Here is a 13509-nt window from a genome sequence, read left to right on the forward strand (position 1 = left end):
AAACCATCAGGCAGGATGACTCCATGTGGGCATTTTCCTAATGTCTTAAAAATTGTGACTCTTAGGAGTCTGGTGCTTTACATTTGTGGTGTTGCAGAGGATGATGCCTTATTAAGAAGGTTTCACTCCTATTGGAAGATTTTGTCTGCAGGACCCACTTCCTTTGGTGTTTCTACACAATGGCTCCAAAACATCCTTCCTGCAATTTCTGTATTATATACAAAGTGTGATTCTCTAGGTGCAGAACACTATAGCACATCTCCAGGAGAGATGGTGCCTTTCTCTGCTGAAACTTGTGAGAGGCTATAGCAGGAGCTGAGGGTACCAACAGTCATCACAGTATACCCAGTACTGATAAGAAGAAAGGACAGCAATTGATCACTGAAAGTGTTACACCAGCTCTGAAAAGCTGCAGGTGTATTGCCTTACATGTGAGATGTTTCAGTGCTCACTTCAGTGATTTTAGCATAATCACGTGTCACAATGAAGTAAGTGGCCTTGTAGGACCAGAGGAATGGTACAAAGTTGGGAAGTCACTATCCTGTGACAGCTGTTTTTTAAATGAATGGTTTATGAATCTTGTTTGATCTCTCCTCTTGCCAAGTCGGAGGCACTGTGGAGGATTTTTCAGTTAATTTCATTGGAAAGTCTATTACAAAATGTGCTTTTTGATGCCTATGATGTTTGTGCTTCTTGAAGTGAATAGCTCTATCTGCCTTAGTGTAAAAAATTTAGGTAAATGAAACTTAATAAGCCTGATATGTATGTTGAGAAGACTCCACAGTTCTGCTTCCTGCCTTTCACAGACTGGGTGTATCTGAATGCTGATTCGGATTGAATATTTCTGTATTTTGTTTTTTAATAAAACACAGTTTTGGGGGATATTATGCCTTGATTTTGCTGTCAAATACCTGATACTGTGTGATTTTTTTATTCTTTTTTTTTACCTCCCCTGCTTGATCACTGCATTGTCTGCAATCACAATGAGATATGTTAACATCTTTCCAGTTGTCTAAGTCTAGACAGCATTGTTATTGTCTCTCGAATTCTAGTTGGAGAGCGTTTTCATGTTAACTGTGACACAATTTGGATAACCTTAGCCCAGTTCTCCTATCAAAATTAATTCAATGTATCAGCATTACTTTGGGACTCACTTTGCAACTTAACTGCCGTCAGATTTCAGCAGTGGTGATGAATCAGCTTAATTTTAATTCCTTAATATGTAGGAAAAATCACTGCCCTTTAATAGTGAGTATTGTTAATCAAGATTGCAGATCCTCTGATTATTCACATAAAATTAATCAAAAGTTGTTCTGAGTTGTTTCAAGTTGTGTTTTGAAAGCATTAAAAGTTCCACCTACCTTAGGTGTGCCAAGGCATGCCCAATACAGAAGATTGTAGCTTCCACGTGGTGTTTGAAGGCAGCTTTGATTGTTTTCTAGGTCCACAAATAATTATTTCTTTTTAAACTGTGAGCTATTTTTTCTTTTTTTTTTTTTTTCATTTGGAAAGGTGCATTTGCTACTATAATACATCTAATTAAATATATGATGTGAGAATCTATGTGAAAGAGTCTTCAAGGATTTATTTAGTACAGAAATCATTATACTTGGACTGGGTAGGGATGAGAATAAGCTGGCTGGGTTTGTCATCCTTGTCGGTTCCACTGCTCTCGTTAAACCGTCTCATTCCCTTGCCTTCCCTTCCTGTGTGTACCCCCTGTCACCCAAAAGTTGTTGAGATTTGATCCAGACTTTCAGCTGATGCATTCTGTTGGCCCAAGAGTTGTGAGTAATTGTGCACTGTGGTTCAAGTGTGTTGTGGCATGGGATTTAGATGCTTTCCTCCAATCTGCTCTACTTTGTGCTCTCCCAGTTGTTACAGACGTCTGTGTGTTCAAGTCACTTACCAGCATGTCTGAATTTTTATTTAAAATATTACCATCTATGGCCAAGGTGGGATAGTTTTTTGATTTGACTATACTCAGCACTTTCGAGGAAACCCTTATTCACCAGTCAGGTAGGAAACTCCTAGGTAAGTTAAGGACATGCTGCTTCTATTCCGCTGTTTTGTTTCTTGTAGTTGAATACTCCCCCCCACCACCACCCCCTTGGGTGCCTTATTGGTCAGGTAGGAAACCCCTAGGTAAATTAAGGACATGCTGCTTCTATTTTGCTGTTTTGTTTCTTGTAGTTGAATACCCCCACCACCACCACCCCCTTGGGTGCCTTATTTCCTTTTTTTCTGTTGTAAGTTCTTTAAAGCTTCTGGTTTTGGTCCTTCCCCCTCTTATCTTTTTACTTACTTCATAGTCAGATCCTTGCCAAGTAGGCTCAAAAGCTTTTTCTTTGGGTAGTTTCTTGGTAACTTTTGCTCTGCCAAGTATCACACTCTGTCTTTGGGATGAATTTGTCATTCCAAAACTAGCCTCTTCATTTTGTCTTCCTTCTTGTCATGGGGTTATCAGTCCGTCTAATAGTTACAGGTGCTTTTGGTCCCCACTGGCTGGCAGAGGGGAAAAATCAGGATGTGCTCATGCAGCTTATTTTGTTTGTTTATCTGCTCATGCACGTATACAGTGCCATGCAGGCATGGTCTGAAAGGAGGGACTGTGCCCTGTGCAGGCAGCTCCTTCCTGGGAGCAGGTTAAACTTGGGCAGCCCTCAACTTAGAGATCATTGCAGTTTGCTTTCAGTAAACCCTGTATATCCATACAGCACACTGTGCATCTTCTTAAGACAAACCTACATTTCCAAGCAAAGAGAAACAATATGGGAGATGTTTGTGCCACTGTCTGGCTTCGTTATGCAACCATAACTGCCTTTCTGTATCCAGCTCCCATGCCATCTTTGGTCTTCGGTCTTCTTTCTTTCCTTATCTGCTTGTACTGACAGTCTTTCATTGCTTCTATTTAATATTGCCTTAGGCCACAGTCAGCTCAGCTAAAGCTGTTGTCTAAGCTCTAATCGTTTGCTGCGTATTGTAATTGTCGTCATTTTCTGCTTCACTCCTTTACATTCCTCACCATGCTGCTTTAACAAAAGTGCTTCTGCAGCTGCCTTGATGTGCTGACCCATTCCTTGGCTTCCTGCTATACTACATCAAATTCAAATTTCTTCACTTTCCATACAAGACCCAATATAGTTCTGTCATTTAAGCCAATTCATCCTTTCCTGGTTGTACCTCTTCTTTTGTGGTGCTATTCCCTTATAATTTTTACATACTACTTGCTTTTCTGCAACTTGTATTTGGGTCTTCTGTCTCCTGTGAAAATCAACATGTGCTAGAAACAACTCCTCCTCCTTACTTACCCTTTCTCTTTACTCTCTCGTCGTTCAGCTATTGCTCCCTGTTAACAACAGAGGTTGCAAGTCCGGAGGAAGTGATGATGTCAGTGCCAGTAATAGTCACTGAATCAGTGCAGTTCGAAATTTCAGCAAGCTTGTGTCTTTGTTCAAGGCCTCAGGGCACTGTCACAGAAGATAATTCAACCATTTTTTTATATTAACCCAGCTAAAAACTCTCCTGAAGTGGCTTTTAGGAAGCTTGCAAAACTTCTGTAATTGACTCACAAACTGGTTTAACTGCTAATGGATTAACTCCTTGTCCTGTGAGAACAGGATGGCTGACACCCACTTTTTAGTCTGTTCTCTTTATTTAGTACAGAGTACAGATGGTACTCTGTAAATGCATGGTTTTAAAAGTCTTTCTACAGCAGATATTGGGAGGCAAATTGGATGATTTGAACTGTAGCATGGAGTACAGCTCCCATATTAATAGCAGAAAAAAGTCCATGGGATTTTTAAACTATTAATAAATGTTTAGACGTGTACTGGCATGACAAAATTTTGCAGCTTATTTGAAGTGATAGTGCTTTTAGGGATGCATATGTATTGACAGTATTTTTTCTTTATATTTAGTTTATGATATATATTTAGTTTTTGCATTGTCTGTAGTTTTACTATAGTATCTAATATTTGGTATAGATTGGGGAAGCAGAGGTTGCGCTTATTAGCTTTCCTTTGGTTTCCAGATATTATTGGTTGGCTTTGTATGAATATTTGTTCCTGTTTTGCTATAAAATATCTTCATTAAATACTTGGGAAATAAATTGTTGCTCAAACCCAAATGCTAACAGTCAATTCCTCTTCCGCTGCTCTGTCTGAAGGAAATCACCATTAACGGCCTTGTATTAACAAGAACTGTGCGTGCGTGACAGAAATGTTACACATACAGAACTTCCCAGTTAAGACCAAAAGCTAATCTGGGTGCTGCGTGAGGCTGCAAAAACTGTTGTAGGTCAATTCAGGAAGGAACCTTTGTTCAGGATAACACGAGTTTAAGAACATGTTCAAACGTTTAGCTTGACTGCAGCTATTCTGAACCCAACTGGGACTGGGGAAGAAAAGGCAGTAGTTATGCGGGGTTGCAGCTGCAATCTCAGAATTTCAAGGTTTCTGTTGTGCTTTTGGTGTGGAGGCTCTGGAGGGTATTTTAAACAGAAAAATCGAAATAATTGCCTGCACAGCCTGATCCTCTGATCTCCATAAGCACTATTCAGATTTCAGAAGCTGAAATGGGGGTGGTTTTGAGTGTATCTACGTTGGATATAAATGTTTCAGAGTCAATACATCAAATGCTGTACAGCCATTATTTTAAGGGAATACACATTGAGAGAAATGCTGGTCCCAGGTAAAGGTCTGCCATTTGTTTGAATGGGGCATGATTTCATTTAGTGCCACAGATCTTTGCGGCAAAGTAAATTGTCATGTGAAGGGGAAAAAAGTAGCTCCAGTTAAGCATTAATCCTCTCAGAGGTTGATGGGAGGGCAAGAGTTTTCTTGTTTGTAAGCCAGAACATGTTTGTTCACACACAAAAAAACCCCAAAAAACAAACAAACAAAAAAAACCAGAACCCAACCAACCAACCAACCAACCAACCAAAAAACACAAAAAGGGAGGAGGCTATCATCCAAAGAGGATAGGGTACTGCTGGAATTCCTAAAGGAGAGTGGTTTTCCTGGAGGGGCAGTCAAAGAGATGGAAGGATAGATTGGAGAGCAGCAGTGTGGCTGAGGATTGGATAAAGACCCTGGTTTCAGGTTTCCTGGAGAGATCAATAGGTGAAAAGAATAGTAGGAAATTTTGGTTTTATACAAGTAGATCACTTACAAAAGTCAAGGAAGAGGTACTTTTGAAATCTTTTTACTAGAATTCACTTATTGAGAGTGGGCATAATCCCTTGGTTTCAAATGTTCATCCAGAGGACGAAGGCTTGGTTCACTACATGGATGCAGTATTGCTAGCCTCCTTATTCCCTGGGGATGGGGGCAAGGCAGAGTCAGAGTGTGGACTGGTAAAGAAATTTTGAGGAGGCTGGGACATAATTATCTTAGTATTTTTTATGATGGAGGCAGACTGTAATTTAAACCCAGGATTAAGTAAATTTAGAAAATGTTTGCCTTATTCCGAAAGAAACAGGCCACTTGGTCAGCCTCTTGGCAAAAAAAGGTTGTGTGTTTATGCGAAGTCCTGAATGAACATCAGTCGATTACGTTGTGGAAGTGAAGAGGAGGTGCAAGGTTTGTCTGAAGGTGCACTAACAGCAGTTCAGATGTAACATTTGGTCAGAGCAAAACCCAGGATGCTGTCTCTGAGCATGTCCAGTAGAAGATGAAGAATTATGAGAGCATTCATATGGTGATACACTCTTCTGGCCTCCAGAAATTTATGATTCGGGGAATTTCTGAGCTAGACATAGTTCCTTTTTGCTTAGTAGTTGTGGATGCAGATGCATCCAGGCAAAGCCCCTCTGAAACACATGACTATGACTGGTTTAGCAAGGCCCTGGTCACACGCAGACCAAGGGAATGAGAAGGAGGGCTGGGAACAGTTCCTGCTTGCAGTGGAAGACAGAAGTCAGTTCACTAGTCTCAGAGCAGCTACGATGTGCCAGCGCAGATGTGAAGTTGGCCAAGTTACACATGGAAATCCACCATCCAGCATTACCTCAAAGTTCTTGTTACACCACTGGGAATGAGTAAGGAGCTCAGATTGTGATGCAAGGCTGCACTGAAGGAAAAGAACATGAATGTGGCAAAGAAAGGGGAAGCACCACTTCTTTACTGTCAGACTAGATGAAAAGACTGGACTACTCTATTATGAAGTTAAAGATTAATAGTCTATTTATGTGCCATGAGAAGCCCGTTCACAAAGGGAGACAGTTCAGAGGTGCTTCATTACTCCTGGAAGACAAGGTACTCAGGATAGTACATACGTTACAAGATGATCTTGTAGTCAATAGGTAAAAAGGTGGGGGGCAGGGGGGGACGGGACCAAAAAGAGAGATCCAGAGAAGCTTAAGAAAGTAAGTCACATACCAAGGAATGTACCTTACCAAACAAGTACTTAACATAAGCCAAGGATGCATTGTTTTGATGACAATTCTGACAAAACTGCCACAAAGTTTGCTTTTAAGTTGATACTTCTCTGTCTGGTCGGGCTTACCACACAAAGTACTGAGTGTTCAAGAAATAATTAGATCACTAGAACAAGCAAGGAGGGGGAAGTCTCATGTCTTTGAAATGACACAGAGAAGAACCTGTGTGTGGCCAAGAAATACGCATGTGAGACGGGACAAAGCCTCAAGATTAGGAAACGAAAGAGAGGTGGACCAAGTGGAGGCTGGAAGTAGAAGATTAATACGATACATCAGTAAGCTTGCCAAGCATTAAGATTGATCCCAGGAACCTAATATGTATGTAAAAGCAATTAAAATACATGGATTCCGTACAGTGATAGGAAGCAAGATTGCGTAGAAAAAAAAGATGTATTTATTTTCTGTTGAGGAATCACAGTGAGAAAACAGTCTGATCTGAGAAAAGAGAGTGGGAACGGTGTGCTGTTCCCTACCCTATGCTGAAACTGAGGAAAGAACTGAGCCTGACTACATACATTGGAAGTAATTTAGTCTGGAAAGAACAGTAAATACGGATACATGTTTTAAGAACAGCTATGTCCCTTCTGGTTTCTTTTCCCTGTGTCCGTTTTTGTGTTGGTTGTCCATTCTGGCGCACAAGGATGCCAATGACACATGTGCATCCTGAACTAATCAGAAAGCCTATAATTTTCAAATAACTTTTGCGATTCCAAGGAAGGGGTGTGGAACGCCCACGGGCTTGGATCATCCTGATGTTGCTCGCCTGTGAAGCCTGGGTTTGAGTATGATTGTGTAGGGGCTGTCTCGGAGACTACAGCCTACAGCTCTTGGTTGGCAGCCCAGAGGCAGAAGGAATGCCTGTACTGTCAGATGTGAGCTGCTTAGTCTTTGTTGAAAAATACTCTCGTTTTTTCAAAACCTCCTCTCCTGCCTCCCTCTCAACTTCTGTAATCATGTAATTTAAAGGCAAGAAGGCATGCTCACGGTGTGTTTGGGTTTGAGGTTTTATTTTACCCTCTGGGAATTTTCCATAGCTTATTTACTCTTGTGAAGGTTTGGTCATGAACCACATTGAAAACTGAAATGTCTTGTTCCTTGAAACCTGTTAATTTTATAAACCACAAGCAAAATATAGTGAGGCAGCTGCATTGAGAGTTTTCCCATATGACCCAGCAATAACCTTAGCCCAGCCAGGCTAGCTGTGAGGGATGGCTTGCCCTGCCCCAGCTGGGCTCGAGACAGCTAATCACCAGAAACTACCAGTTGGGCAGAAAAGATTCTAGCAGCCACCAGACATTTTTCCTCTGGGGCCTGATGAGTCAACTTGTAATTCTTGAATAATCTTGATGGCTTAGGCTTTTTTTCATTATCCTAGTACACGTATGTTAAATTAATTCTGCAGATGATTAGAGCAAAGGTGTTTCATTTTTACTGGCTTTATTCACCGCTTCCCAGTGGGCCCCCCCCCATTATAGCTTTGTTATACATTTTTTTGGTATGTTTTTTCATCTAATCCAAATATGAACTGTCAGTCTTAATAATGTGACACCCCCGTGACAGAATTGAGGCTCCATTTTATCGTGTCTCTGAGTAGCTGTCATTTTGTTCTGGCTCTTTTCCTGCTTGGCAATTAAAGCCAGTATTTTGGTACCAGGTTGGGAGAGGAGCAGTGTTAATTTACCTAGCAACTTTCCCATGAAACAAAAGCAGCTCTGGGATTAGTTTCCTGCAATTAATGAGGCTGTACTAACATGAGTTGACCAGACCGGTGCCTTGTTGAATTTTATTGTCTCTCCCCACAATGCTTAGTAAGATATAAGAACAAGAATGAGCACTTCTCCAGACATAGCCTTCCTTCCTCAAAATCTGAAGTTTTCAGTCTTTTGCCTGCTTTCTCCAGCATCCTTAAACAATAACCTAAACTTAAATTACCTGAAATGCTTGGGATACAGTTTATGTCTGCGTCTGTTTCCTGTTTTCCCACATTTTGTTTCTTTCAAGGTTGTTTTTGCTTTTCTTATTCCAACTGCACACAAAGAAATGTCATACTCTTGAATCATCGTGATTGTATAAGAACATCTGTGTATTTTTGTTTTGTTTTGGTTTTTTAAAATTTTTGGTTTTCCCCCAGCAAACATAAAAACTACCCTACTATGTTAAATGCCCCTCTAGTCTAGCCTAGTACTGTTTCTGATATTTGCTGGTGAGTGGTACTTCAAATACTGTATGACTGCTCCAATGTTACACCCTTCTCAATCAGCAATTTGGGCTTTCCTGAGCTGGAGGAGGCTTCTGGACCATTAGGCTTTAATAGCTGCCTACAAATTACACTCCATGTGTTTGTGTAGTCCTGGTTTGAATCCATGTATTCTTTTGGCCTCCATGACGTCCCATGGCAGTACATTTTGCAATTTCATTTTGCGTTGTGTGGAAAAAGAACTTCCTTTTGTTTATTTTAAACCTGCTGTCTGGTAATTTCATTATGTGCCTCTTAATTCTTATTTTGTGAGGAAATGTTCTTCGCACCATTCATGATTTTGTAAACTGTTCATGAATGGATAACTTGTGTATTCTGAGCTGGAAAGTACAAATCTGGGAGAGCCACAAGCAGTTGGAGTCATCCTGTTGTTCTTCTCCATGTTTTGTGGAGCACGCGCAATTCAAGATGCAGGTGCCCAATGATTTATGTTGCTGGGTTCTCTCTGACCAGCTAATGATACTGTTTGTCTTTTTAACCTTTGGTGGTGGTTGATGTGCCAACAATAGAGGGCAATCCACAAAAACCAAAAAAATTCTTCTATGTGGCAATAAGAAAATAGATCCTATCATTGTATATGTATATATTTAGGGTATATGTAATTTTTTTTTTGTGTGGAAAACTTAACACTTTCCACCTTTCAGATTCATCTGTGATTTTATTGTATAGTGATTTATAACCTCCACATGTCCTCAAGTGTAGATCATGCTGTCCGGGATCACTTTCTATTATCTGTATATTCTTGAAAGGACTGCTTTTGTTAAAACAAGAATGATACTCTCTCTCTGTGTTTAAATTTCACATAGTTCTTCCTGTATGGATGAGAGCTGGCTTGAAAGTAGAAAATTGGCTGACTGCTATAAAGCCATTGAGTTACTATTTCATTTTAAGGAACTTTCAGGCTGCCTTAAGGAAGCAGTGGAAGGGGTTGGGGGGTTCACGCTGACACTTGGTGTACCATTGTTCTGTTCAAACAGCAATGAGTTCAAGCCACATCTCCGTGAACTTCCTAGGACGGTGTGAACCTGTCTAGATTGCACTTGCTCTGGTACAAAAACGATTCCTGTATTGGTGCAGAATATTAAATTTTTGCCTCCCTTATGAAGAGTAAGTCGTAGCTCTGTAGCTAACCTGTATTTGAATTCCACATCGTATTTTACCAAATAACTTGCTTTGTGGATAAAATTGTGGAATTTTACTGATTTTTTTTCCCTATTGATTTTTTTAAATTTTTTTTTTGTATCAAAGTTGCTGTCACTGAAAGCAGTAAAATGGGTATTACTTTTCTTGCTGACTTTATAGCACCCAGAAGTATCCAAGGTATTTCACGCTGCAAGTGTAGTACTACTCACCTGCACAAAGAGCTTCAGAGTTTGTCTTGCACCAAAATTTTCCAGTTATAATTGTGTAAATACATCAGCCCACTAGGCTTACCTGTTGGAAGCAGAACTTATTTCAGGAGGGAGAGTCCTGGCAACTGGCCTGTCTGCCTTTGTTTCTAATTGGTGCGGAATTCCTCAGTAGGTTTTAACTTGTGAAACATGAAACATTTTTTTTCGCTGGTTTTTGGGGTTGTGTTGTGATTTTTGGTTCTGTGTTTGTTTTGGTTTTTTTTTCCAAAGAGTTGTTGAAATGAGAGTGTGAAAATACAGATTTCTCACAATGGCTTGCAGCAAAACCCAATTTGTTCCATTTTATCCCTCCAATGTCTCTTTGACTTCCTAAGTGCAGAGCTGCTGAATGTGTTTCTTCAGTTTTGCTGTTTAAAAGTTTTATGGAGAAAGATGGCTGCTGTCATACTATCTACTGGCCTGTAGTTAACTCACCTTTACAAATAAGCCCATGAAAAACTTTGTCAAAAGCTCCAAGGCCCTCATGAATGTGGTTCTGAGAAATTACTTGACTACTGCTGGGATCTGTATGTGTGGGCTTTTTATAATCTTTTGTTACAGAAGTAAATTCTGTTGTTTTTGTGGGGGGTTTTTTTGTGAATAAGTTGTCACAGAATTTTAAGGTGCTGACAGCTCCCATCTTGACAGCAGACTCATTTCATGAACCTTAAGTTGTGCTTGGATAATAAGAATCCTTTGAGTTAAGGTTTCTCTGTAATTTAACAATATTTTTGACCCTGTTAAAGTTAGTATTTAAGACCAAAATGTGTTTTCAAGTTTAGGTATAAATTAAAGGCTTGGGCTTAGTGACATTTCAATTCCCTAGTGTAGAGTATTATGAAAAGGAAACAGGATGAAAATGCATTGCTTTTATTTTCACTCTAGTCTCTTCCCATTTCATTGATTTATTTGTCCGTGTTTTCTTCTTTTCTAGAGTTTTAGAGTGCCAAGGGTTGCCCATTGTGAATGGGCAATGTGATCCCTATGCCACTGTTACCTTAGCAGGACCCTCCAGGCAAGTATTGCACATACAAGAGCTTCCATTTTATAAGGATGGTTTCTGTTTCCTTTGTCTATTAGATATTTGCATTCTCAAATGGACAGGTGGGAGTATTTAGACACCACTAGAATATGTTGTGTTGGTGTGTGCATGTATGAACTACTGAATTATACTAGAGTAAGTAATTTGAGGCTTGTTTCAGTTTTGATTTATGTAAAGGTCTGAATAATCCCTGAATAATTTGAATATCCTGGAGTATGTAATTTGTGGTTAGTCTAAATTTGTGCATCTTCTCAGCTCACAGTTGGAGGCCAGTTTTTGAGCAAATTTATTGCCTAATTTTGGGTAGGGGCAGAAGAGAAAGTTGAATACATCAACATGTTACAGAGTATGCACGCTTGTATGTGAATATTTAGAGTCTTTTCACTTTCAAGGTGTGGCAAATCAATGTGTATGTCAAAAGCCCTGGGTGGCTCAAACCTATAATTTTATATACGTGGACATAATAGCATGGATAAAATCTGGAATGAGGTTTTAGTCATGAGATTCTGCACAATATTCTTCAGTTTAAATTTGGGGCTAAATTTTCCTGTTCTATTATAAGAAACTCCCATGCTGTTGGGTGTCACTACTTTGTTTCTGCTTATCTATAGTCATCTTTTATGTCTGTGCCATGTTAGAAACAAAATAGCTCTGCTGTCACCTCAAAGAGTCAGATTTGGTACCATGGGTTATTCATAATGTTTTACCGTAATTTATTGAAAATACTATAAATAAGATGGATTCTTGACAAATATGTATCTTGCATGCAGAGGAGTTTGAGACTGGTCTGTGTTCTTCGTCTTTGTCTAGGTGTGTTATGCCTAATCTCTGTTAATAAGCTGTGTATTTGAGTTGTATGCTTTGATGGTTTAAGCCTATAACTTGTTTCGTATGGTACTGGGTGGCTGAAACTGTAAGGAGATTTTTTGACTAACCCTTGTTACCCTTGAATGTCCAAACTTACCTTTGTCTGCTTCCCTCTGCCCCTCAGTCCAGATAATGTATGACAACTGATAACATTATTTCCCTTCAGAATAAGGAGCATAGCCTCATCCTATTCCTGCCTGGGTTTTGGTGGGGGGAGAAGGCTCGCCTCCTATCTCAAGCAAGCAGCATGCAGCTTATATCCCATCCACTGCTTTGTAATTGCCCAATAATTGTGCTTGCCTTAATCGCCTCCCGTTCTACATCCTGCTTCCCAGTCCCCTCCCAGATGGGCTTACTGGTAAAGAGGTTGATTGGCAAGTGTGACTGAAGAGATGGGATAGGCAATCTGCCCTATGTCCTGGAGGCGATTAGTCTCTCTTATCTCAGCTCCTCCTAGGAATAGTGGGATATTCTTAACCTGTACATCATTCTTTCTGGATTTTTCAATGCCTCTCCTATTAGAGTAGGAAAGCTGCTTTATTCTGCTGCACTTATGCAATGCCAAGCATAAAAAATTCAACAAATGTGCTGCTGTTTATTGTGCGATTTGTACTTAGAGAGCCATCAGACTTCCTGACCAAAACTGTTTCTATGCCTGTATTATATACGGGAAAACATTGTATACTGGTGCACTGGCCTATTCAAGTCACACAGGAAGCCTGTAGCAGCACTGGGAATTAGACACAGCTTTGTTTGACCTCTGTAAAAGAATATATAGAGTTTTCCAGTTAATATAAGCAGTGACAAGCTATCTAAGCAGCTTTGCTGCATGAGAAATGAGGGATAGATTCTAGGATGAAATGATTAGTAGGTCAGTTTTCCACATGGCTGATGTGCCTCTCCATCTGCGTCTGTTTTATCTATGCCTTCTTGTTACTGCAGAGCTGTAGGGGAAGATTGGAGACACAGGACAACACAGAGCTTTTCACTTGTAGGTAATGAGAATAAATCAAGCATAGGTTCGTAACATTTGGAAATCATCAAACAGCTGTTGGCTGGCCTGTGTGAAATGCATTGGCTGGCGTTAGCCCGATGCCAAGTAGTTAGATGTCTGTATTCTAAAAGGCAGGTGCAGGCGGATGGCACTGCCCATAGAGGATGAATGGGCAGCGCTGAACTTTGTCAGGCCTGTTGCCCAGTGAGTGGTTTGAGGGAGGTCTGCTATGTCTTGTCCCTACAGAGCAGTAGAAATTAAGAGACTTCTCAGCACCGCTCGTAATAATTCAACAACATAACACTAACTAGGTGCTGTTGAGGCTGCAGGACAAAAGGCTGTAATATAGCAATAAAAATATTCTTACTGAGGAAATAATTCTGGGGGTTTTGATTATTTAACACCACTGAAAAGCGTTCATTGATTCCTTAGGCCAGGATTATAAAATATAAAACAGAGAAAATAGCTATGTTAGTCTTCCTGTGTCCTGTGCTTTTAGGGTATGAGGAATTTTTGAGT

At 40.1% G+C, this 13509-nt stretch overlaps 1 protein-coding gene across 1 annotated transcript in view; it reads left to right on the forward strand.

Annotated features, from left to right (window-relative positions):
* The window catches only part of RASA3 (RAS p21 protein activator 3), a 98533-nt gene that overhangs the window by 52985 nt on the left and 32039 nt on the right, over positions 1-13509 (forward strand). Inside the window, exon 5 of the mRNA XM_009892124.1 lies at positions 11022-11102. Within this exon, the coding sequence (XP_009890426.1) occupies positions 11022-11102 (81 nt within the window). The remainder of the gene's footprint in view (positions 1-11021; positions 11103-13509) is intronic.

Source organism: Charadrius vociferus, unplaced genomic scaffold (genome assembly GCF_000708025.1).
Source record: "Charadrius vociferus isolate BGI_N301 unplaced genomic scaffold, ASM70802v2 scaffold218, whole genome shotgun sequence".
In the NCBI taxonomy this organism is placed as follows: domain Eukaryota; kingdom Metazoa; phylum Chordata; class Aves; order Charadriiformes; family Charadriidae; genus Charadrius; species Charadrius vociferus.